Here is a 26,937-nt window from a genome sequence, read left to right on the forward strand (position 1 = left end):
GAATGTATTTACTAAGTCATCACCAGCTTGACATGGCATCCAAGATGGCAGCACAGCTTGGATGAGCTGTTTCAGTATTAACTAGCTCTGTCAAAGTACCCTGACTGCTTTTACCATGTGTGGTTTAGTACCTAACGGCTGCAAAGATGCATTGCGTTTTCTGTTGCATACAAAAAGAGGTAAAGTTAAAGCAGTAAAAAGGCCTTTTGGTATGTAGCTGCACAGGACACTTGATTAAAATTCAGCGTAAACCTCGAAGTAAGTGTTAGTTGCATTCTCACCTTTCCTCCTGCTTGGTTCTCCCATGCGGGCATTCAAAGAGTTGAAAGTTCAGCATTGCTTCCAGCTGAACTGCAGGCACCCAAGCAGAGCACTAACAGCATTTTTACAGAGGTCTGGTGCCTGCAGGAAGAGATTAAGGTTAATGCATGTTAAAAAAAAGCTTTACTTGTTCATGTGGTGCTTTATTTCTTTAATAACCCTCATTCAGAAAAACCCTACAGTCTTCTGAAGTGTCTTTGTGGAAGTAAGTAGCACCTTCATTCCTTTAGTTTCACAAAGCAGTTTAGGGCACCTTGCACGATTTAGGATCAGATGCAGAAATGCTTCTAGCACTATTTCACAAATGTAGTGAAAAGTCTGCTTTCTAAAAGTTACTCATCAAATTTGTCTCATTGCGTTTCCATTAAACAACCATCTACTTTCTGAAGGTGACTTTTTCTCCCCCCTCCTACAGTTAACGTCATAAGATTTAAAAACAAAGCCTTCATAACATGAACCTATGGTCACTTCCATCCTACTTCATGGATGTGGGAACTGCAATAGCAGTTCCACAGTGGTTTCGGCCAATGTTCACAGAACTAAATGAAGTTTTTGTTTGTGCAGCCTGGAGCCTCTTAAAGAATGGGAGTTGAGCATTTCTCAAAACCAGAAGCAAAATGAAAATGTGTAACGGTGTATAAAAATCACTAATAATATCAATTTGTATATATGGATTTGTATCATGGGTATATTTCTAATCTCTGATTAAACTTGATGAGAAACTTTCTCAAATAAGGATGTTAGATTAACCTGACAAGCCTCTTAAGCTGCTCTGATCTCTAAGCTGGTGTAATTAGTTCTCTTATTTATGATGTTCAAAAACCTAAAGTGCAACATACTTGATGTAAATGCATTCAGTAACGTACATGTGACTGTTTGTTTGCTTCTTTCCCTGTGCAGGGCAAAGATCTTGTAAGATCTAATTAGCAAGTGCGATTCAAACGTGCTACTGAAGTGAAGAACAAATAAAGTGAAATGTATCTGCTGGTTTCCCCAAGATCACTGCTTTTTGCTTTTTTCTTTTTTTTCTAGATGTGCAACACTTCCAATTGGAGTTTTCACTTAGAAGAGGTCATTGACAGTTACTGCCCAAAATGCTGAATTCAAACCAGGGTGGATGTTTGCAGAGCAGGAAGCCTTGTTTGTGTGTCCATGCTCTGTGTGCATGACCTTCTCTTCCTTGATATCTGATAAATGCTGACTACATTTGCTTGCACTGGATAATGCACGATGCCTGCACAAGTGCTGTTGCTCTCTCCAGGACAGGCAGCTGAGCTCACGTCCCTCATTTTGCTCCATAAACAGATTTTATGTGCTAATAGATGATATGTTTGAAATCAGTTTCATCCAGTGCATATCCTCGTTCTATTTTCATACCTGTTTGCCTTTCCCTCGCACTCAGAAGCCTCCTTGGATCAGGACCACAGGCTATTTTGTTTGTCTCCAGGAACAGCACATGTTCTCTGCTTGCTTTTAACCCCTTCTTTGGCACAAGTCCAGCTGCATTTCTTTCTTTCATAAGAGTTGCATAAATCTTCAGCAGCACGTCACAAACATACCCCAGGACTGCCTTTTACTCCTCACATAAGTTTAACTTTTCCACCCTAGTTTTCTGCAGCATTTCAAAGTGTTCATCAGCTGCTCAACAACAAGAGAGGAAAAAGAAAAAAGAAAAATAAATAGAAATGCTACAATCTCCCCTTTAAAACTGCTTTTATAAAACTTTTTATCATTATTACTTTGTTTCTGGCTGTATATAAACGAGCCAATACTAAATACTTCCATCTCGACCTTCATGTGTTAAGGGAGAAATTATAATATTAAACTGCTGTGCTTCATAGTAAGACAGCCCAGAGATGCAGGAGAGGCAGAGCTCCTCAAGGGGGCAACACGCTTTGTAATGAGAGATTTAAACCATCAGTAATCATTGGTGTAAATAGAAAACGGTCTCTCCCACAAACACAGGTGCGGTGCAATTGAGCTGCGGGATTCAGAGCGCGGTAGAGAAATACAGAAAAAGATTTTTTGCTATTAACCCAGGCACAACTTTTGCAGCTGAAATGCAGACTGAGGTGTGTGAATTATTGTCTGCTAATTCACACAACAGCCAGCAGAGGGAGCGACTCGTGGAAACGTGCAGCGTGTTTTGAAAACAGGAGAAATGCGGCGTTGCAGCAGGAACTGCGCCAAAACTTGTGGCTGCCCAGCCCCTGAGTCACGAATTTACACATGGAGGATGTGCAGAGTTCATGATCTGAGCTTGCTCTGAGATTTCTTGCAAAAACCAGAACCAAACCAGTGCCATTCTTCCACTGGAGTCTGATTTTCTTTCAGACTTTGGCAGATCATGAGGATTTTTTCAACTCCAGTTCCAAATAGTTCAGATTTGCAAGTCAGCTGTAATGTGTGCAGCCATCTGGGTCTCTTGTTTGCTGTCTGTGCATCTTGTGATCCTGCAGGACCAAAAGGGTGGGTGCACCAAGGGGAGGCTGCCTCGCGGCTCCCAGGATGGAGCTGCCTGGTTGTGTAGCACTGCATTTTCAGGGCCTTAATTGCCTTCACATGCAATGATATAAGAACGGATGCATGCAAATAAGACATAGCAGTGTCTCCCAAATCTACAGAGAGAAGTGAGTGGCCCTGGAAGTGGTTGCATTTCAACCCCCAAGGGTAACCTAGGGAAATTGGGCTATTTCTGCTTTTCCATGCTGTGTGAGGCAGCTGGCTGCAAGTGCAAGGGCCCTTCCAAGAGTCCCACTACCAAAGCAGCCCATGGCAGCCAGCATCACCTGGTGTTGTCAGTAGTGGGGCTGAGGGTTGTTTTAGCCATCAGATGAGTTACCTTTGATGCTTTTCACTCCAGCCACGTGTACACGCTCTGCGTTGCATTAACAGCTATCACATCATCTGCTCCAGCACCTCCATTCCCAGCATGCAAACATGCTGTGGGTTGTAAAACACACTTTCAGTATCTACTTACACGGTTTCACAACATCCTTCCTCCACCAAAAAGAACCCAAAAAAAGGTGCTGAAAAGATAAATTAGAGAGCACCCTGTGGATTTCACAGCTAACCCCCCAGTGATCAGCACACACACAGGACATCCTGCACAGAAAGACCCTCTCTGAGCACAGACCCATCTCGGCTGCATGTTGTCCAACTCCACCAACTCCACAGCAGAGCACTGTGAGTCAGTGACAGAGCTGCAGAGGTGAAGGTGGCCGTGCAATCATATGGTTTACCCTGAACAACGTGGCCAATGGTGAAACAGAAGCTTCCAGACAACATCTATAAGCATGCTCTAAGGAACCACTTATTGTAAGTACGTACATACATACATGCACTATATGTGTTGCAACAGTAACAAACACTTTCTTAAAGATTATAGACTGATTCTTGGTTTATAATACTTCTTTCACTCCAAATAAGGTGAGACTGTTAGCATAAATTTGGCTTCTTCCCACCTATTTCAGCGAGTGCCATCAGCCTGATTTTTTAGGCTGGTAATCTTCTCACCTGATGGCATTTCCAAGGGAGTTTCTGGGTTTGAGCAAGAACTAAAAGAGATGTCACCTTGAGGCAGGTGCAAGTTCATACTTATATCAGCTACCCATCTCAGTTTTTAAGGTCTTTCTAATGTACATTCTAATTGTAACTTATTTCTTGGCATTGCTTTGAAATACACCTTTATCCTCAGCAGAGACCACTCTGCTCTCTTCTGTCTGCTTAGAACAGTATCACATGAGCTGTGAAGAGCAGGGGACCTGCTATTTGCATGTTAGCCCACCAAAGCAAACTCAGATTCATGCTCTTCCTCCTGACACTTCCTCAACAGGCTTGTTTACTCACTCTGTAATCAGCAAAGGGCAGCTTGGTTAACTCAGCTCCAATCTGTCACTCTACTTGCAGGTGTCCGCCTCAGCCTGACCCCATGTGACTCAGTATGCAGAGCTGGAAGCAAAACCAGCTGGCCTGTGAAGCAAGTCAGGACATAGAAATCATTAAAAGTTAATATCAGTACCAGGATTTGTAATCAAATTTCTGTTTTCCAGCTGAAAAACTAGTTAAGGCAGAAGGTGCTTTTCCTGTTAATGCCTAAACCTTTCTGTGAGCAGCACTGCTGTCAGTCTCAGGATCCAGGAGACTGTCACTGCAGGAGAAGGTTTAAAACCAACACCAGAAGCACGAGTGGGATTGAGCTGCGCTGAGCTCTCCCACCAGCAGCATGGGACCTGGCGCAATGGGAGGCTGAGGATGTTTACCACAGGTTGGAGAGGGGAATTCCACCTCCCAATATCGCTGTTAGTTTCTCAGCAGCGCTTGTACAAGTGCCAAGTCTCTATGAGCTCTGAGGCAGAGCTGTGAGGGTGTTGGCTTGCTCTCTATTGGACCTACAAGCTGAGGCTGGTGCAGGAGCACTTCTTGCACTCCTCTGCATGTACCCACCTAAGCCCAGCCCTGCACAGGGCAGCTCATCTCAGTGTCAGCAGTTTGCTCAAGCAAAGTTCCTGATTTCTGCTGTTTTTTTCCTTGACTGTTCACAACACTGAAAATGCTCCAAGCCTGGCAGCATTGGAAGCCCTCCGAAAGTACCCTACTCCTCACAGCAGCTGGAGAGACTTCACTAATCGTTAAGGAAGAAATTATCAGCACGTTGAGACCTTTGCTACAGCCTGCTGCAGCGAAGAGAAAGCCTGTTTTCTTTAGGAGCTGTGGGTCTGCAGCTGACTGAGTCCCCAGACCGAGCAGCCAGCTGTTCCCAGCTGTGGGGCACATGAGGACCTGGGGTCTCCTCAGCTTTGTCACTGTGAGGGAGCAGTAGGAACACAAGAAACCCAGGCAGGCTTCTGCCGGTGCACGGATAATTACCTCATCTAATCTGCGTGTGAAGGAGCCCCTGGCACCAGCACAAGGCGAGCAGTGCTTGGAACAATAGAAACAGACTAGGATCTTGCCATAACCTTTCCCAACAGGTGAACTGCAGCGCAGGCAGGTATGTTCAAAGCATTCTGACCTGGTGCTTTTCCAGAGACCAATAAAACAATCAGGAAAACTCAGAAGAAAACAGGGCTGTTGTTTGGTTATCTGCTCAGCCCTATCACTAGGCTTGTTTCCCCGAACTGCTCATAAAGAAACGAGCCCTCAGTGAAGCAGGAATACTTCCCAGGTGACACGAGGCTGGCGGCCGAGCATGGGCAGCTGGCTGCAGCCCCTGTGTGCACATACACCCAGCCATGGGCCCTCCTGGAGATGCATCCCTCCTCCAGAGTAATGGCAAAGAACCCTTGGGTGATTGTATCAGTCAGGTAAGTTTTGTTTCCCCTGAGCGAAGAAAGTTTCATTTGCTCTCATCTATCTTGAGCAATAAACATTAAGTGAAATGAGTCCAGCAGGGCAAAGTCGGCAGGCTTATCCAGCCCTTTATACTTCCCGTTAGGACTAACAGAAACAGGCGAAATGTTGCAATCCAACAGCACGCAGTGAGATATCACCACTCCTGGCAGGCTCCAGCTAGCCAAGAAGTTGCCATTTCTCCAGTTCAATCTGTTTTACTGCTGCAGAGTTGCCAGCCTTCCTGTTTGTCATCACACAACGAGGCATACATGTCACCAGTGAGCTGGGCCTGTCTCGATTCTCCTTTGTTCTTCTTTTTTCCACATGTACCCCTTTGGGCCTTAGACATCTATTTTCTGTGGAACTCCTCCTCACACAGGTAGAGAGAAGGTTTAAACTGAAGGTGAGCAGGACTTCTGTCAGGTCTTTGCAATAAGGAAACAACAACTCTTTCCTGCAATAGTGTTTCTATCAGAGATCATGAGATGTCTTTTAAAGGTGTTACACATGCACTTACATGACTCACGTATATTCTCACCATAAGGAAGGCCATGCAGCTTAGTGGTATGAGAATCAGGCATTCTTGGATACTCGCTGGCAAAGCCAGTAACCTGACCTTGCAGACTTTACAGGGTTAATACCATCTCAGCCTATTTTATCTTTACTGATTTTCTCCTCAGACTGTATTGCAGGGAAATAACCACAGGAATTTGGCAGCTGTGTTCAACACTGGTGCATTCCTGCCTTTTCAACTTACTGTAACTGCACGCTGAGTCAGAATTTTGCTTTTTATGATGGTCTGTTTTATCTTGGGAATGAAGAGCAAGGGAAGTTTGTCTTCCGTCTAAGTTTGCTCCTTAAAGGACACCAGCAGCGTGTCTCACAAGCACATGCTCCCCACACAGGTACCTGCGTGTGTGGTAGGATGGATGCATTCAGATCGGTTCAACCTCACCTGGGAGGGAAGGGAGGAGAAGGGCCCCAGCGTTCAGCCCTGGCATGCACTGCTCAAAGACCCACAGACCTCATTTATACACAGTAACTTCCAAGGTGTGCCAAGCCAAGTATAAGTCATCTCGAGCAGTGTACCCACAAACATTTGAAGCTTGAATAATGTTTGCTCTCCAGCTGAGACTATGTTTACCAAGAGGTTCTCAGTACGGTGACATCTTCCTTTTCTTTCCTTACACAATTAGGTGCACAACTTGCTCATCCCAATTAATTTAGTCTTTTGAGAAAAATAAAATCCATATATGAAATCTAATAGCGCAGGTAGATCTGGGGGGATTAACAATATGAAGGAGAACATTGTCAAGCATATAATGATATTTTGTGGTATGCTTGCTACAGCTAATGCTTTTAATTGCATTTTCCAGTTTAATTCTAGTAGCCAAAGGCTCAATGCACAAGGCAAATAAAAGACAGGATAATTGGCATGCCCAAGTGCCTCTTCTCAACATAAATCAGGCAGGCAGCAAATATGAATTGAGCAAAGAGATCACTCCATTGCAGTTTAATTCCCTCAAGATTTTGCCAAAATTGATTTCACACAGCAGGGTGGAAAAAGAGGCTTGGGAAGTGCATCCCGAATGTCAAGAAGGACTGAAGCCACAGTATCCCCTTCCACATCAGCATCTCACACTAGTGTGAGAAAGCTCGTAACAGGCAGATCGAGGAGGATTAGCAATTGGGCAGAGCCATCTTGGTGGGTGTACTTTTCTATTCCCAACATTTGTCAGAAATTGCTAGGGAATCTGCATTAAGAAATCTCCTTCCTTGATTGTAGGTGAAATCGGTATAAGGTTTTTGAACCAAAGGCCTTCCTACAAATCCAACAGCAACACATTTGCTAATCTGTGCTCAGCTGTTTTCTTCAGACATCAGCCCTGCACCTCCTGCAGAAGTGAACCATCACACAATTTCCACTGGTGCTGCACAGCACTCTGTACGCACACAGTAGTGTATTTGGAGTGTAACCTCTATGGTTAGGATAGTCCTTATGGGTTTAAACATACAAATGCATTGCCACAGCTGTGTTCCTAAATCCATGTCAGTTGCAAGGTGAAATAAACAGAAAATATACACATTTTTCCTTGAGCCTAGGTGGCTTTTTTTTCCTTCCTACTAGATCTGCACTTCTCACCAGAGTAAATAACTTTGAAAGTGCCAGCCTTCATGGTGACAGAGCAATTTGCTCATCTGCCTGAGTCCTGTGTATGAAGACAAAGTAAGCAGCTATTTATCAACACTGCAAAGCTTCCAGGGTTTCTTTGGGAAAGCCTGATTCCCCAGGGCTCTGTGCAGCAGCTGCAACACAGCTGGTCACCTTTTCTGCTGGCATTATTTCAAATATTTCTGTTAATTCTGAGAGAGCTTCACTTTTAATGCTGATAGACAGTTGACCCAACTGTGTGTGCATTGCATTCAGAGTTCCAAAAGCCTGGCAGCTGTTCAGCAGGTTTTCAAGCCATTTTTGCTGACTATAAAGAAAACATGCCTGTATTTGGCTTCTCCACAGACTATTTGGCCTTCCAGCCTAACAAAACACTACAGCGGTGTTGTTAATCACATCTAGTTTTGGAAAGCCACACTGCTTAGTACAGTGTTTCCAGGCTGTCCGCCATAAAACAAGCTTGTTCCTGCTGCACTTCATGTGAATTTGGGTATTAATTGGAATGAGGGCAGGATCGAATCCAACGCGCCATCCCAAAGATATCTGCACACATTTCAAACCCCAAAACCATCAGCTGTAACAACAAAACTTTTGTGGAAATTCCAGGCAGGGAGAAAAGCACCAAATGAATTATTCGTTGTGGGTGTGCATGCAGCGCTGGCACAGGGCAAGGAAAGGCATTTCAGGGGAAACCATGGGAGCAAGCAGCTGGAAGCCACACAGCAGGCTCCTTCAGCATCAACAGGTCATTCCTTCTACTCTGTGTCAGCATACAGGTGTGCTCTGCAGTGTCAGGGCTCCTGCAACAACTCGCTCTCTCCACCAGCTCCCAAAGGGTGTGATGTTTCTCACCAGCCTGAAGGTAATCCCTTTAGCTGGCTGTGACTCTGAGCACAAAGCACACCTCCGCATTGCTTCTGTGGCTCTGCAGGGGATGTCTACATAGTGGGGTCTTTGTGCATGTGCCTGCTGATGCCTCCAGTGCACAGACATCTTTGCTCCCCTGTACATTTAGCTTACAATCTTCAGTTCAAAGTAGCACTACCATAAGCATTACTTTACAGTCAAAAAGTGGTGTTGCAAGGGATGAAATCCAGCTGTTCGATGTTCATCCAGTGTCAGAGATTTCACAACACTTGGTGTGCAAGTTATGACTCGGATTTACAGCTGCCAGGAGCACAGCCCAAGCATCAAGCTGTTTTCCTTCCACTCAGAGCATTCACAACACGGAGCAGAGTTGCAGGGAAGTGCATTGCCATGACTGGGAATAAAAGCTTCAGACATAAATATTTTGCTTTTGGAAAAGTGGATTTCACAAACAGATAACACATACCTTAAAAATGCTCCTCGGGCCGTACAAATGTTCATTTCCTGGCAACATTCAGCTGTGCTGCCGACCCAGCGAAGCACGATGCTGACCACCAGCTGACCTTTCACTGATGCTGTCTGCATAGGATAAAGGACAGATACTCCTGCAGCTACACAAAACTGGTGATGCTGTTAGATTAATATGGTGTCTTAAGCAGTACGCAATCTTTACCTTAAGCCTTTAGCTCGAGATAATGCTTTATTGTGTTCAACATTTCTGCCCAGAAAACACATCTCAGTCCAGATCACTTGGAACTTAAAGCCCGCTTGTTTCTTTTTACCTTCACAGGATTCACCTTCTGCAGTAACTGCTGAGACCCCACCAAAGAGCAGAAATTAGGGAGAAATTTTGGAAGCCAGCTTGGACATGATGCTTTCTATCTGCCTGAATGTGAGAAAAAGATGAAGGTGAATGCAATAGATGTTATAAAGACTGCATAGTCTGCAGGTACTGTAAGCCCATGCTGAACATACATCAAGTCTCTGCACCAGCAAAGTAACCTGATGGCAATTTTGGAGAGCTGTGTGCTCACCAAACACTGAGCTGCCTTTATCTGAAATATTCTATGTTAAGGAATTTAAATACCAGATGTCTTATGTGCTAAACAGACAGCTGACTCAACTACAGCAGTACTCCATCAGGGATGAATATCATCATGGGTATGTAAAGCACATTAAGCAAAATTGTGCTAAATGCAGCAAAACTGAGGACTACTGTACATTGTGTACAGGTATTCAGATATATATGTGTGTTTAATGGTAGCTGTACATTCACCCATGCACACTCATACCTATGCAGACATGGAGGCTTTAAGTTTGGAGCAGTGCCATGTACGTTATCCGATTAGTCAACATATTGAGTAATTCTCACACACACACACACAAAAGGTTTGTCAAAACGTCAATAATTCAGTCTTAAAACTCAGTTCTCTCAAAGTGCTCTTCAAGCATGAATTCTTCATAATCTGCCTGTGGAGGAAATGGGTGCTGAGATTTCTTCCGTCTGGTGGTCCCCTGGAAGACAGAGACACTCTGTGGTAGGAAGGCTGAATGGTGTGGCTGAAGTCAGAGGAAAATCACCCAGAGAGGAGCCCAGGGAGCACTCGGGAGTGCTGGGCTCAAGATCTGTCCCAGAGCACACACCTTCATCAGCTGGATGCAGTTTGGTGTCTAAAGAAACAACTGCTAGATCAAGCATCCATGAGAATGATTTCTTCTCCTTCCATCATGAGCGGTGACAGGAGCTGTAGGGCTTGAGAATGTCAACCCAAGGACATCTCACACCTGGGCTGTCCCTAAGGAGGGAAGGGACAGACCCAGTAACACACACATCAGAGTGGAGGTAGAGCACTGCTAACCTACATCAGGACTTACATCAGGACTCCTATATACGTTGGTCCTGCTCTGTAAGGAGCCTGAATTCTGTGGCAGGCAGAGACACTCATCTGGTGGAGAGCAAGGGATTTCTCTGTGAGCCCCCCCAGATGGAAAGTCATTGAGCTCAGGAACTGCACTGGGAATTGACAGAGTTCTTTCAAAACAACCACAGTGCCAAATCTCCAGGCAGGAAGCCAGGCTTGAAAAGGGATTTTTTTTAACAATGTGCTCTCATCTGCTTTTTCCTCTTAGCAAAACTTCCTCACTTGCCAGTTTATATCTCCTGCTGCCATAGTTTCCCTCCAGGTTCAGATCTCAGCTCCTGCCCTCGTCTCTGTGCACGTTTATAAGTTGAACGCTTTGCAGAAAACTTCAGAGGACTGCATTGTTCTGCTAATTGATTATAAGTGTGTTATCTGCAATCTGCTGTGCCTGCCTAGCTATTGTGCTCCCTTGGGAATGAAATACAAATTATTTATTTGGAATAAGTGCATGTTATGCTTATAACAAGATAAGCACCAAAAAATTACAAATTAGAAACATCATTTTTCTCTTCACAATGTTCAAGCTAGGAATATAAGCACTTGTACAATATATGCATGCATATAGTGAAGGCATATATGCAGGATCCATCTGATTTGCCAAACCTGTATGCCTCAGTTTTCTGGACTATGTGTGCAAATCCCAAATAATCTGACTCCTGCTGAAGATGGACATGGTGTAAATCTGAGATTTCTGCAGGCTCAGCAGGCTGCTGAGGGATGCTCTGCACGTTATCACAGCCTCAGATGACCCTGGAGAAAATTTTTGAGTGAAGAAAAAGGATACGCCTGGAAAAAAACAGGTTATGTGTGGAATATTTATAAAACATCTCTAACTTCTACTCTCTGGATATCTTGAGAGATGAGGAAATTGCTGCTTGAAAGTAGGTTCTGTAGGCAGACTGCAATGAGGGGTGCTCAAAATGCACATCCATTACTTCTGGGTAGTTTATCAGTTTTGATTCAAAATTAAAACCAGCACCCCTTTCTTGTCAGCAGTGGTAACTGTGTCTTAAAAAGACAAAGTGAAGAAAAGGAAATACAGCTGTTTGCAAATCTGCAGAGCACACCGGGGGTCTCCGCTCCCAGCAAGGGTCCTGGCCATGATCTCTCCTCTTGGGCAATCCCAATGGAAGAACCCTGATAATCCTCATATTTAGATCTGTAAGAGCAACTCAGTGTCCTCTGCTAGGCTGTAATTTAAATAACACATGTAGAGCCATCAGCAGCTAGCAGAAGAAGATGGCAAACATATTGTGCTATAAGTTGTCTTGCTGTCTAATTACACACCCAGTTCTCCTATTTCAGTTGTAATAGTGAAAACAGTGAACTTGCTGATAGCAGTGAGTACAAAGGCTGTTTCCTAGTTTAGGAGCTAAGCTTTTGTGTTAAAAGAGCAAGTTAAAATTCACAGCCTGCTCTTAGCATTCACACTTCAGCCACAAGGTGCACTTACCCAGCTCCACCTTCCACCTTTCTCTCCAAAGTGTGTTATGGGGAAGGGGGGCTGTATTTCTCCAAATAAGACAAATGTCCTTTATACAGCTGGGCACTGGCATGGAGTAACATCAACGTGGTTTCAGTACGGCTCAAAAAGTCTTGGTTGTTAAGCTGTGGTGGAAGGAGCATGTGAATGACCCCAGCCCTTCTTTCACAAAAGGGGAGCTCAGGACACAGCCTTGGATGAAGGCTCCTTGTGCAGCACTGTACCACTTTGCCCCTCAAATACATCACATAAACTCTTTGTGCCACCATATCATAAACCAGCCATGGGAACTGAAGAAGACTGCAGAGACCTTCCCAAAGGGCATCACTGCACTGTCCCAGTGCCCAGCTGGAAGTGCCTGCTAAAACAAAGCATGGGTGTAACTCAAGTTTGTATTTATCACTTCCTTTGCCAAGAAGCACTGCTAAAATGGAAACTGCTAGTAACAAAGAACACAAAAGCAAAACTGAAAATAAAAAATCCCCATTCTTGTAAATAGAGTGATTTCTCAAAAGGAACTGTTGCCTTCCAAAATTAATTTCATTATGGATAAGCATTAGGCAGATCTTCCTCCCAGTCTGTTTGAGCAGCATGAAAACGCAGGCTCCCCTCCTCTCCTTGAGCTCTTCCCCAAGCCAGTGCTTCCTCAGCAGCCCACAAGGTAACTGTCCAGCTCTTGGCTGGATCAATGAGCTGTAGTGGCCCTAGTGTGCACAGAGCTGATCCAAAGCAAACAGCAAGAGCACAGGGCAGAGTGCTGTGTGCTTTGCCATGGCTTCACCCATTTGCAGCCTCCTCACTGCTGAGCTGAGACCCACCAAGGCCTTATACCAGCACGTCTTTGGGCTTTGTCAGCTCTTGCCAATGTCAACTTTGAGCTGTGCTTCTCCAGATCCATCTATGTGTGTCCATGTATCTTTAAAAGGACACAAACACCCTCTGCAGCCCTTTCTATGGCAATCTTACCTACAGAATCTGCCAACACAAGTTTTCAATGCTCATCTGGAAAAAGCTTTAAAACGGTTTTACTATTGTGAAACATTTTACAGGGAAGTCTGGATTCCTTTGTTATCTGAGTTGATGGTTGAGCCTGCAGGACATGCCTTTGCTGCATTTCCAATCTTCCTCCTCCACCAGTAAAGTTTTCCTCATGCAATCTAAGATCCTTGATCAACTGTAGGAGATGGGCTTTAGAAAAGGTCAATTCTATCTATATGAGTCATCACAAGATCGTGTCCATGAGTAGAAAAATTGTTTTAAGCATCTCCTCCCATGTTTTGCTACGGTGTGCAGTTTGTCGTGCCCTCAGCTGTGCACCACCAGTCTGGTGTCCCTGCTGCAAAACAGCTTCCAGAAAACAGAGTCAGTACAAACATGCTTTTTTACCTTCTTCTGTGATCTACCTTTGCATTGTGGCCCCCGTTGTCCTTGTCAGCTCCAGCACAGCGTGGGAGGGGATGGTCAGGCACTGCTGCTGCCCCAGCTCCAAAGCCACCATGATAAAAGAAGCAAATCCTTGGGAGTTGCAAGGAGGAGCTTACAAGGCTTGCCTGCCTCCTCTGCAGAGATGGGGGCAGTGGGGATTTTCAAGGCTTCTCTTCTCTACCCACTGCAGGACCCTTGCACACACCCTCTGCATTCCCTCCTGCAACTTCTCCCTCCCAGTCATCCTCTCCAGTTCAGAAATCCTGCCCATGCTGATTTACGGTTAAAGGAAGACCCAACAACTCTACACATCCACTTGGAAACACCATCTGAAACGTGTGGATCCCTAAACACCATGCACTCAGATCTGAGAAGAAATATGAGTCTTCAATGGGACTCTAAGCACCTCTGTGAAGGCTCTTTCTAACTGTTGACATTTGATGTTTTGTTTTCAAATGCACTTTATTTGCATTACCTGAATAAACCTTCTGTTAATAAGTTACCTGGCAGCTCTGAGTGACTGGAATAGTAGTTAATCTGCTGATAATGCTGATACTCAGACAAATAAGAGTAATGTCTGAACAAAGTCGAATACAAGTCAGGAACTTTTTGCTTGCTGAGAGAAGTCTTGGTGGTTTGCTTACGTGTTAACTCACGTCTCAACTAATGAGAATAAAACAAGTATTGCGAGTTATTCAAAATGAAGTACTGGGCTGCATACAGCAAACACACAGCTCTGGAACTAACTGTTAAAAATACTTTGTTCTCTACCTCAGGAATTAAGGAATTAGCTGTTTATTATGGGGAATCTTTCTGAACATCCTTCCCGAGTAAATAAGGAAATCCTTCTTAAAAGAGTCTGAAGAAGTGTTTGTTAAAGCTTTTCATTCCCAGACACTCCAGTTCTCCTGTCGCACACCGATGCCAGCTTGAGTTCAACTTGAAAAAACTGAGCACAGCAAAGCAAAAACCTGAGCCCTAAGAGTAAATACACTGCAGCTCAGTGAAGTACGCAGCAGTTTACTTTTAGTTAAATATTGCTATAGTTATATTTTTCAGTTAAATATTACATAACATTGGAGTAGGAATGGTGAAAATAAAGGCGTGTTGATCCAGGAGACAGCTCCCCTTTCAGTGCTCCCTTCTGCCCTTTTCTTTTTCTGTGTTTCAGTGCTGTTCAAGCCCAGAAACTCACCTTGCACCTGGCAAAATTTGCCATCTGTAAATGCTGGAGCAGCACAGGTCCCCACCGTGCAGCTGTTGGGCCAAAGAGCTGCACTGATCCTGGGCTTGCTGGTAGCTGTGGGGAGCTTCTGCTTCTTGCTGCATAAAGACTCATTTTCCAGGGCAGAATGAAAATGTATTTGCCATTCAGCACCACTGAAAACACAAACTGAAGATCCACATAAGCAAAAAGCTATTTCTGCATCTCCTGCATGACATTTATGCAACACCTTCTATAATATTAAAGTGCGTGCAATTTTATCATTGCTGTGATATTGTTGGCGTGCTCCCTGTATTCCAGTGTCTCCTTTCAGGTTTGCTCCACTGACCGATAGCCCAGCAACATGCACCAGCAATTCAGCTTCCCCTCCCAGCCTGCAGCATCCTGCACTTCACCACTACATCCTTCCCTGTCACTGACCTCAGAAGGTTCTCTCCAAAGCTCTGGGTAGTCTTGTCCAGTGCAGGCCAACCTGCTTCTTCCCTGAGCTCTCAACAGCCCCCTGAATGAACAACTGCTAAGCTAAAAGAACTGCATCTGAGATGCTGCAGATACCAACACACTGAAGGATTCCAAAGAGTATTTCCTGAAGGAGAATCGCTATGCCTCACTCCCATAGGTCCTCCATGTCCCAGAGCTAAAGAATAGGAACATCCATGGCCAGATTTCCTTCTTGTTATTGTTTTTCTTATATGAACTATGCAGCATGAAAGACTGAGCAGATGAAACTTTCTAGCTACCGGCATGAAGTCTTTCAACAGGCATAAAAGAAGTGGCAGAAGAACATTTGTATCTCAGTGAGTATCTAGATCAGAATACACAGCATTCAGCAACCAGTCAGTGTCCACTTCCCACAAAGAAAGCAGCCACCAGGCAACCCAACGCCTCCATGGCACTGAAATGGCCATTTCCTCACAGCGAAAACAAACCAAAGGGAATACCCACAGCAACCAGTACCACCACACATGACAGATCCTCTTCCTACACATGCACAGGTGTTGGCAGTGCAAGATGCAAACAGAGCTATTCCCCGCACTCATTAGCCCATCCTCAAGATGGTCCTGGCAAGAAACTAGCTGGGCAAAGCTAGACAGGCATGTGACAGGTGCTTCACCGTGAAGAAGCCTCTGAAAAAGACTTTTCTTTGCATAGAGATCTAGCATCCTAAAGAGAAATGTTTGCCTTTTATTTTCAAGGGAGGTTAAGGGCACTCATCTGTGCTGAAGATAATGAAATTTCATGCTTCGAGGCTTTACCTGATTGCTCACTAGGACACTGCTATGTGCAAAGGACAATTCTTCCCCTTTCTGAAACACAGTGGCAGCAGCTCAGTGTGCCATGGCTTTCTTCACAGCTACCTCCAGAGCTGCAATGAACCTGTTTCAACATTATCACTTTGTTCATGTAACAAAGAGACAGGCTTACCCAGGGCTGCAGACATGCCTTTTGCACTCCCAGGCCCTTGGCAGCACCACTGCACAGCCTGGCAGTGCAACAGCACTCACTGCATGGCCAGACCGCTGTGGGGTCTGCTCCTGTTGCAGTTCCACCTCGTGATCTCGAGGGACGTACAGGAAAGTATATCCCTATAGTTCTTAACAATGGATATAAATGTTACTGAGATTGCAAAATCATTTCAACTATTCCACGTGAAGTTTTTAGAAACTTTTCTTTTTGACCAAAATCTCATTCTAAGACAAACAAAAATTTTGAAATGTGAGACAGAAGCCCCAGACCAGAGCTTGAAATGTGGGTGCATGCTGGGGATGCTTGCCCACTGTTGTTGAGTAACGCCATAGGCCAAAGAGAGCATTACACTGATAAATTCATCCTCATTCCAATTCTGTGACAATGCAAGTGATGATTAACTCATGAATTTGCAGCAGTTCACAACAAAACATGAGGTCTAAATCTGGTGCAGAAAGGAACTGCAGGAGCCAAGATGCGATCTGTCCCACACTTGCAGAGTTAACTCTGTGCTGCCCAGTATGGACTCTGACTTTTGTGCCTTCTGATACCTGTGATGAAAAGCACAGCCTCATTCACTGCTGGGCAGAGAAACCAGTGCTGAGAACTGAATCGTAGAATGGCCTGGGTTAAAAAGATCATCTAGTTTCACCCCCCCTGCTATGTGCAAGTTGCCAACCACCAGACCAGGCTGCCCAGAGCCACATCCAGCTTGGCTTTGAATGCCGCCAGGGATGGGGCATCCATAGCCTCCTTGGGCAACCAAGGAGTTGGGTTGCAGTGCATCATCACCAACTGCTGCTTACCCAAAAGTTACTTCTGCTTTCTCTGCCTTGGAAAATGAGCACAGGCCTACTGTGCTGGGGCTCGTGGGATGACAGCACTGATAACCATCTGCATCAGTTGGGGAAGTACAGAAATAAATACACACTAACCTCCATCCTGCTGTGGAAACATCACTGCTGGGGAGGAACAGCTCCCAGGCATTGTGGCTCCAAGGCCAGGTGCTTCCCTGCCAGACCAATAACATGGGTCCTGTGTCTGCGGCACAGATGAAGGCTTATCCCTTGTTAAAGGCTTTCCTGGGCAAGCTTTAATAGGATTTAATAGGAAGAGCCAGGAAGGATCAGAAGTTTTGCTAGCAAGCTGCTTCCATCAGCACTATGCATGGAACACAACTTAATTTTGGTTAAAAAAAGTGCTGGCAGCATTCTTTCCAACTGGTGTCACGGCCTTGAGGTTTTGCTGCAGTAGAATTTCATCAAAACAGAAATTTTATACTCTCAGAACCTTTGAAACAAATTATTTTCAGTGTGAGTTTACATGCATTAAAGACAAAACGTTGCGCCAGGGGAGGTTCAGGTCGGATGTTAGGAAACAGTTCTGAGAGCAGTGGCACAACTGCCCAGCGAGTGGTGGGGTCACCGTCCCTGGGGTGTTCAGAGCCATGGGGATGTGGCACTGAGGGATGTGGGCAGTGGGGATGTTTTGGGGTTGGACCTGGGGATCTTAGAGGTCTCTTCCAAGCGTAATGATTCTGTGATTCTTTACCAGAAGCAGGAGCGTCCAGCAGATGCTTTCACTTTTGTTTCTCTTGCGCTTCTGTTCGTTTTGAAAGTAAACAGAGAAGGAAGAATTTTGCTTCCTTCAGTTCGAAGTCGGAGGATGGGGATGGAAAGGGGCACAGCCCCCCCAGCAGGCGGGGCTCCTCCTCCACGTTAGCCGTGCATTTTTTAATCGACTCCTGCGAACTTCTAGCATAGGAACGCAGCAGCTGCGTTAAACAAGGCAGCACGGAGGCCGTTTTTCACGAGCCTTTCTTTCGGACCACCCCAAGACCGCCCGGAGCGTTACCGGGAGGCGGGAGCGCGCAGGAGGCGGCCCGGCCCCGCCTCCTGTGAAGGAGAAGCCCCTTATAAGGGCCGCGGAGCCGCTCCGCACGGTCCCGCCGCTAAGATGCTGCCCGCGAGCGGGTCGAGCCCCGCGCACACCTGCGGGGCCGTGCTGGTGGCTGCGGTGCTGCTGCAGTCCGTCTGCGTGGCCGTCACCTACATCTACTTCACCAACGAGCTGAAGCAGGTGGGTGCCGCGGGGCCAGGCGAGGAGCTCTTGTTTGTTTGTTTGTTTTTCCCTAAAAGTTACTTTTTTTTGGTGGTTGGTTTGTGTTCTTCTTTCGCACGGGGTTTGCAAACGCTTATCTCGTGCAGAGCTGCGCGAGCTGCCACCCCCCCCCCCCCACCGGATGTCCCGCAGACAATGGGAACGCGCCCGACAAAAGCTGGGGGAGGGGGCAGAAGAGGGAGGCGACCCCTTTAAGAGCCTCGTGCAACATCGGGCCGAGCCGGCGGGCACAGAGCGACCTCCGGCAGCGGGCAGCCAACGCTGCGCTGCGAGCCGTCAGCCCTTCTTGCGCAGCTCGGTGCTCGCGCCCTCCCTGCACGTGCGACGCCCCCTGCACGGCGGGACCCCGCGCTGCCTGCGGTGGGGGTTGGCGCTCAGGAGGGGCGGGAGATGTTCCTGCTTCTAGCTGGGCCCTGCCTGATGACGGCACCGCGGAGCTGCGCCGATTTCATTTCATTCACTTGCAAAATGCTGAGAATGCAGACATGCGTAAACATCAGAGTACAGTTCAGAGCACTCCTCTCTCTCTCCTTCCCTTTACACAAAGCCCAGCATCCAGCCCCAGAGTTCTGCACAGCTCCACGGCTGCACTGAGCATGCAGACCTGGCTGCAGAGGAACCTCGGGCACACACCTTATGCACGCACCTTGTGCGCGACAACCGTGTAGAAGGCGAACCTGGAGCACGGGGTGCTACCCTTCCCCCACATTGTGCACGTGGAATAAAGCTCTAGGGATGCATTAGGACTTCGTCTGCCTGTTTGCCTTCTTCTCCAGACTGACATTTCTGCACCTTCACCAAACTCCTAAGGCTGTGGATGTTTTTATCATTACCAAACAACATAAAACAGTGGCTTTTCCCTCCCCAGCCGACCTGAGTGCTCAGATCCACCCTTTTGTTTTAGTGCTTTTGCTGTTGAAGGAAGTGAGGAGACGTGAACACAATAAAGTTCATGGTGCTGTAGGATGTGGGCTGCAAAGAAAATAGCCACACATTTCCTTGTTTTGAAAACAACCCCGGTCCTGGGGCAGGAAGGGATAACAGGGCACTTTTATAGGACGTGTCCTCAGACTCAGTGCTGCAGATATGCCTTATCTGGGTGAGTCCTGGAGAAATTGCTCCTTGCTTTCTCTCTGCCCATAAGACAAACACCAGCCCTTCAGTGCTATGTGGGCTCTGGTATGAAGTTGCATGCCCTGAGGATTTCGCAGTGGAGGGAAAATGCTATTGCAGTGGCAGAGAGGTGAAGTATTGGAGGATCAGAACAAGTGAGGGAGAGGCGGAGGTGCAGTGCTGTCTGCCTCAGGATGTGAGAGAGGCCTGGAGCTGAGCATTGCCCCATCTGGTGAGAGAACAACAGTAGTACTCCATCTGCAAACTTGTTTTTGTTAAACTCATTGAACCAGAGCAGCGTGGCTAAATCCATCAGAGCCCTTAGCTCCAAGGGCCGCTTTTCCTTAAAATCACACAATTTTAACCACTTTGGGTGACTTTTTTGAAACAATAGCCCTGACTTTAAAACACTGCTGCATTCCTCAGCACTGACCTAGGAACCTTCTCCAGCACTCACAGGGGCACTTCTCAGCACTGCCTGCAGAGCACAGAGGTGTACCAGGGGTCAGGGTCAGCTCAGCTGAGTGCTTCTGCAACCTGAAGGGCCTGAACAAGGCGATAGGAATTGCAGGGGATTTTTCCTAAGCCTAGTGGAAAGGGAAAACTCTTGCTAAACAAACAGGAGCATAAGGGGGGAGGTGACCCCACGTTGCTTTTGGGTCTTAAGGAGCTCTGAAACCACTGCAGACTGAACAAACACATCTGTTTAGCAAACTAAGCAGAACTTTTTAACAGAAGAGAAGTGGCACTTAAATGTGACAAGAAGTCCAGGTGAATGCTTTGCATGCTGACACAAGGCCCTAGAACTGATGCAGGATGCAGCTGTGCAACACTGCAGGATGTGGGCATGCAGCAGCTGGTTACATTGAGCAGCAGTGGTGCCTCACCTCAACCCTGCACCCAGCCCTGCATGGGCAGATCTCCTCCTGCAAGATGCCCTTCTGCTGCCCTTTCCTCTTTATCAAAGGATTCCATTACCCTCTGTAACTAGAGGTCAGAGACATAAGCCCATGCCACAAGCACTCAGCATTATAATTCTGTTTGGACCCAGATCTTATCTCTGTTGTCTGGACTTTGTTCTGGGCAAACACAGACCCCAGGCAGGATATGGGCAGGATGCATTATAGATAGCACCAAGAGAAAGCCTGGGTTGTAAGTGGCACTGGCTAAAAAAACAAAATGGAAAATGCCTCTACGGTTCGATACTTGATTTCATCCTCATTAATCTGTGAAAGAAAATCCCTTGTGCAAAAGGAATGCTTTGAACACAGAACTACAGAAAGGGACAAATTCACGACATTAACCTGAGTATTGAATATTCACAAAGTTTGTCTGAGTGCTGGATACTCACATAAATCCTGGTTACCCAGATACTTCACATCCATGGAGGTAATATAAATGTAGTTCTGCATATTAGCTACCTTATCGTAATTAAATAAATACGTAAACTCAGGATTAATTACTCATTCTGTCTCTATAGTCATCACTTGTACCATACTAGCAAATATGTGTAAGCAGAGAAAGCATGCTCCTACACACAGAGAGCTCAGTGACATACCCCAGCTGGAGGGCTGTGAGCAGATCCCAGGTGACAAATGATGGCTGTTCTCTTGCAGCTCCAGGACACGTACTCCAAGAGTGGCACTGCTTGTCTGACTGGGGAGGAGCTGGGAGACCTCATGCAGAACTTAGACGTGGTGGAAAGCAAAGACAGAGTGGCTGACCCCTGCTGGCAAGTGAAATGGCACCTGGGAAAGTTAATTAAAAAGGTATTTGGGAGCTGATATGCTGGAGTGTGGTGCTGTTAGAATTTAGATCCTAAAGCATGTAAAGAATGCTAATAGCAGGATGAAGTGGAAAGTGAAAATGAGCCTGGCTGAAAAATCAGAACTGTTTTCAGATTCCCATCTCCAGCACGTGAAGAGCTCCTCTCGTGCATAGGTATTTGCTTCAGGCTGAAACTTACCTGAATGCAAATCTTGCATCCCAGAATGGATCCTCTGTTAGCATTCTGAAATCTTGTCTCCTTTGGTGGAAGTTCTGCCAGTGAAGTCCCTGCAGGAGGAAAACATTGTGTTTAGAGATTGACCTATCCACCAGCTCTTGTTTGCTTGCAAAAAGCTCTCCTGGGTGCTGCTGGAGATAAATTTTGCATGGGTGGATGAATGGGTAGTGAGAAATGTGTTGAGGCAGAGCAGGCAGCTGACTGCAACCCAGGGGCAGTGTCTGTCAGCCAGGATGAACCATCCCAGAGCATCAGCAGGGCTGCTGCACCACTGCGGGTAACCAGCACTCAGCAAATGGAAAGGTGGGAGCTACACAAAGGAAGATATGCTGAGTTAAAAACTTAGGTAGGGGTATTAAATGAAATGTCATTTCCCAGGGCCAAGATACCACAGATGTGCAGCACTGCCAAAGGTGTGAATGGAATCTGGTCCTTGTTCACCATCTCATTTAAGAAAAGCACTAGGGTCTGATTTTGCAAGAGATTTAAACCCAGATGGCTGGGCTCTCTTGAAAACATTTTCCCCAGGGTTTAGTTGCATAAAAGATATAAAATAATTCATTATGACAAATTACTAGGCTTTTTTTTTTTTTTTTTTAAATTAGCTCTTTGATCAAATTCAGAATGGCATGTGCTTGTGAGTGGGAAAAGGAGAGTTTTCTGCATCCTTCACTTTCTGCTGACAAGCTAATGAGTTTTCTCTGTGTTTGTTGGCAGATGATGTCAAGAATCCTTCAGGAAAACATATCTGCAATCAACGGTACTACAATAATTTTTGTTAATTGTGGTAAAAGGGAGCTGCTGGTGATGTCTGAAATGGGGATAGTGACGAGTAATGCTGCAAAACCCAGAAAACTCGGGTGGACTCAGGTGTTGTGCAGTTACACAGGGCATGGAACAGTGCTTACCTATTTCAGAAGGGCAGGAGGGTGGTCCTAAGGGGACTGAGGGGCAGTGAGGTGCCCGGCCTGGGGACGAGCCAAGGGTGTTCGATCTGTGATTTTAGCCAGCTAAAAACCTAAAGCCAGACAGCACAGCCGTGTTCAGCAGGGGATAACACATCTCCTTACGTCCTTGCTTCTCACTGCTGACCCTCTTTCTCATCCCCATGTAGGTGACAGGACCCAGGCACTGCCGCGCAGGGATGAGCCGCCGCAAAGCCCCACGCTCAGGATAGCAGCACACCTGACAGGCAGCAGCAAGAGGAGCTCCACGGCCCCACACAGTAAGGGGCAGCCTTCACACGGTGGTCTTGGAGCTTCTCTCTCACTTGTAGCTGGAGTTAACGTAGGCTTTTATCCTTGAAATCACGAGTCTCCTTGTCCCACACACTGCGTTTTTCAGCTCACTGCAGGTGGGAGCTGCTCACAAGCAGTGTCCCCCAGTGGCCCATCCTGGTGCTCTTCAACATCTTTATCAGTGACATAGTGGGATCGAGTGCACTCTCAGCAAGTTCATGGGTGTCACCAAGCTGAGTGGTGCAGTCAGTACAGTAGATGGAGGGGATGCCATCCACAGGGACCTGGACAGGCTTGAAAACTGGGTCCCGTGAACCTAATGAGTTCAGCAAGGCTGCATACAAGGTGTTGTGCTTGGGCTGGGGCAATCTCACATACACGTACAGACTGGGAGAAGAAATTGCTGAGAGCAGCCCTGTGGAGAAGGGCTTGGGGTCCTGGTGAACAAAAAGCTTGACACAAACCAGCAGTGCACTCTTGTAGCTGAGAAGGCCAACAGTATGCTGGGCTGCCAACAGGGAGAAAGAGGGAATTGCCCCCTCTGCTCTGCCCTGCTGAGGCCCCATCTGGAGTGCTGCGTCCAGGCCTGGGGCCCCCAGCACAAGAAGGATGCGGAGCTGTTGGAGTGAGTCCAGAGGAAGGACACGAAGAGGATCAGAGAGCAGGAGCACCTCGCTTATACAGAAAGTCTGGGGGAGCTGGGCTTGTTCAGCTTGGAAAAGAGCAGCCCTGCCCACGACAGGGAGTTGAAACTAGATGATTTTTGAGATCCCCTCCACACTAGCCATCATTTGATTCTCACAGGATGGGAAGAAGGCTTCTTCTCTTTGGTACCTCACTGACTTCTCCTTGGGAATCTTCATTGGATAAAACAGAAATTCTCTTCCTGATGTTAAGCTTTCCTCTTCTCTTTCCTTTAATTTCCTTCTGTTGCAAGCCCCAGCTGCTATGGTGACAGACCTATGGGCAAGGAGGTGTGACATTCAGGTCTTGCTAATGAAAGGCTTCATGGGGTTTCATCAGCTCAGAGGGTACCAGCCACAAATTGATATTTTAACTTTGTTACCAAGTAACAGCACGTTGGCTTTTCTCTTATTTGGGAGCACACAAAAAATAAAAAATAGTTTGTGTGAATTCTCACATAATGCTGAACAGCTTAATTGTGGACTTCCTGATTGTTTTGAGGGGATGGAGCTAACGAACTGCTCTGGGAGGGGCAGCTTTCCTTATGTGTCTGCTCACAGCAGGTGCCATGCAGGCTATTAACTTCACATCTCTCTTCTTTCCCAAGTAGATTACTTGTCCTACAGAGGCATCGGACAGAAAATCCACAGCTGGGAGTCGTCAAGGAGAGGCCACTCCTTCCTCTACAACGTGGAGCTGTGGAATGGTGAGCTGGTGGTGCCCCAGACAGGCTTCTATTACATCTACTCACAGACTTACTTTCGCTTCCGCGAAAATGAGAACGAGGACTCAGGTTTGTTGGAACGAATAAGGAATCCCAAGCAGCTCGTCCAGTACATTTACAAACTGACCAATTACCCAGATCCCATTCTGCTCATGAAAAGTGCAAGAACAAGCTGCTGGTCCAAAAAGGCTGAGTATGGACTTTACTCCATCTACCAGGGCGGGGTGTTCCAGCTGAAAAGGGAGGACAGGATTTTTGTCTCGGTCAGTAACAGTGATATAGTTGACATGGACAAGGAGGCAAGCTTTTTTGGAGCCTTTATGATTGGTTAAAAGACAAAAACTGTGCTCTGGAGGAAGCAAAGCAAGGACCAACCCACAATTCTGTAGAACAGGATACAAAGCAGACGCCATAACAACAGCAGCAAAACCAGGCTCCCCGTGTTCCACTCACTCCCTCACTGCCATGGCCAGGAAGGAGCCTGGCAGCAGCAGGTTGGCAGTGCTTTGTGTGGCACGAGCTGGGCACATCGCGGGTGGCCCAGTGCCATGCTGTGTCCTGCAGGTACCGTGGAGCTGCTCTGGGTGCTGGTGGGGCAGGAGGAAAGTTCCACCTGTCATCTGTATCTCTCCTGCTAGGAGCCTTCCTAGTCCCCAGAGGAATTATTCTGGAAGTTTCTGTTGAAACCAGTTTCCCAAAAGGGAAAAGCCATGGGTAGCTCACACTGCACGTCTTCAGCTCATCTCCCAAAGCATTTAAGCACCTAATTAATTTTAAGCGCACACAGTCTGAATAAACCTGGGGTATTTACATGCTTGAAATTAAATATGTGCTTAAGCATTTTCCAGGATCGTGGCTTGAGTAAGCACACTGCTCTGTCTCAATCAGTACATCGCACGTAAAAACAGCTGCTGAAAGGGCACAGGAGAGGTTTTGAAATCAATCAATATTTTGGGATCAGCACATTACAGCGCCTATTTACCTAATTGCTGTACTGCAAAGATTTCACCATGCCTCCAACAGCCTCAGTAATGCAGTTACACTTGTTGACAGCAAGTACTCGATTTAAAAAAAAAAAAAAAAGTGTTTTTCTCTAAATGCTGAATTCTATTTGACGTTTGCCACAAATTGAGCATGACACAGTTATTCTATGTTTGCTTGCACTGGCCTGGATTATGTAAAGGTGCAAGGCAGAATGACAGCCTGATGACTAACGTTTTAGGGAAAACATACGTAACTATCCATGCTTAACCAGCTACAGTTCAGATAATACTGTTTTGATGCTTATTTTGCTTGTAGGAATGGTTGAAAAGCTTTCATAACTTCTTTGAAATTTGAACTGACCACTAATTGTATGAGCAGGACTGCAGTTGGATGCAAGTCTAAGTTGGATGGGCATAAATGAGCACATCTGCAGCAGTGTCGTTGTAAATACACTAATGTGCATCGTGGATGCATTTTGCCCAGGTTCAGAGAAACCAAAGAAAAAAGGAGGAAAGTAGGAAAAAAAAAACAAAGAGGAAAAAGGTAGATGCTTTGCAAGTGCTACTTTCAGTCAACACTCCTGGCAGTATTGCCAGGAGAAAACCTGTTTGTTTTTTAAATATATTAAGGTTGCTGTGGAAACCTTCCCATTCACCTTCCATCGTGGTAATTAAATCACCGTGCACAGAGAGACAGGCATCGTTCATCTCTGCATTGTCAACAAGAGGCACTGAAGGGGCACAAGGGCCAGTGCTCACCTGAGCTCCTGCGGTTGGTGGCTTCAATAGCAGAGACTTTCATGGTAGCAGAGACCTTCAGCAGAGCCCTCCTGTCTTCAGGACAAAGAAACACAGGTGTGAGCCTGAAACGACAAGTCAAACTTCAGCCTGCTGTTTCAACACAGCATCATATACAGCGATTTCAGTGGTAATCAAATATGTGAAATTCTCCATCGTTTACTAGAGTACATGGTTTGGATCCGGCTCAAGTCTGTTGTGACACAGAACAGAAAACATACCTGGAGTTGTCTTCCCGATTTCAGGATTTAGTTCAGAAATTGTTCTGCGTAGCAGAGAAAGATGAGGGGAACAGAGCAGTTCCCAACACAATGAGATGCTGCTGCATTGGAAAACTGACACCTGGCTTTTGTGGCTGCTTATCTTTTCACTTGGACGTGGATTTTTTGTGTGTGGGGTTTTTTTTTGTTTTTTTGTTTTCCCCAACAATTTATGTTAAAAATGTTTTTTTAAAGTTATTTGAAAGAGATTTATTTGAACTGTGAAAAAGCATCTCCAGTGCTTTCTTAAGAGTCAGAAGCCCTCCATGTGGGTAGGAATCAATGGGTGTAACGTAGCAGCTGTGGGCTGACAGAAGGGATCCGTGGGGGACCTCACACACTTGCAGCTGACACGAAGACACACTATGACACTTTTTCTTTATTCAGTGCTCTCTCTCTGGCTCCCAATGTGTATTATGATTGGGAATTCTTTGCTTAGGAAACTCACCTGGGCATTATCTTTTTAAATCTAACTGTACCTATTCTTAGGTCCTGCATGCAGAGCAGAGGATCATACCAAATAATCACATTTTATTTCTGAATAATCCAAAGGCCTGCTTGCCAGATATTATCCTGGAGAGAGACTCAAGCGGTGTCTGGCAGGACACGTTTGAAGATTAATGGAAAGATGCATCAACTTCTGATTGTACTTTTGCACCGAGTCACACTTCTCATCTCACTTCGTGATGAATGGTGAATGTAGCAAATTTTTATACATGGGTGTGGGTTGCAGTAAACATACAAGGATTGTAATTTTTCTATGTCTGTTTTATATAAAACGTTTTTAGTAAATA

General features: G+C 46.0%; 1 protein-coding gene and 1 long non-coding RNA gene across 3 annotated transcripts; one reads left to right on the forward strand and one right to left on the reverse strand.

Annotated features, from left to right (window-relative positions):
* Window positions 1-1,703: 1,703 nt before the first annotated feature.
* Window positions 1,704-10,428, reverse strand: LOC128081923 (uncharacterized). The gene is made up of 7 exons (XR_008207462.1): window positions 10,340-10,428; window positions 9,988-10,210; window positions 9,478-9,581; window positions 9,162-9,274; window positions 4,171-4,293; window positions 3,164-3,264; window positions 1,704-1,959 (listed from the first exon to the last, which is right to left on the reverse strand). It is a non-coding gene; the product is annotated as an uncharacterized LOC128081923 (long non-coding RNA).
* Window positions 10,429-18,149: 7,721 nt separating this feature from the next.
* Window positions 18,150-26,937, forward strand: TNFSF10 (TNF superfamily member 10). 2 transcript variants are annotated; one of them, XM_052685662.1, is made up of 5 exons: window positions 18,150-18,296; window positions 21,068-21,220; window positions 22,174-22,216; window positions 22,571-22,681; window positions 23,986-26,937. In XM_052685662.1, the coding sequence occupies exons 1-5, from the start codon at window positions 18,174-18,176 to the stop codon at window positions 24,432-24,434; spliced, it is 879 nt and encodes a 292-aa protein (XP_052541622.1). In that variant the 5' UTR covers window positions 18,150-18,173; the 3' UTR covers window positions 24,435-26,937. The 2 variants fall into 2 exon arrangements, with proteins under 2 accessions (XP_052541622.1, XP_052541623.1); XM_052685663.1 differs by having other exon boundaries at window positions 18,151-18,296; window positions 23,989-26,937.

Source organism: Tympanuchus pallidicinctus, unplaced genomic scaffold (assembly GCF_026119805.1).
Source record: "Tympanuchus pallidicinctus isolate F22 unplaced genomic scaffold, pur_lepc_1.0 scaffold22, whole genome shotgun sequence".
Taxonomy (NCBI): Eukaryota; Metazoa; Chordata; class Aves; order Galliformes; family Phasianidae; genus Tympanuchus; species Tympanuchus pallidicinctus.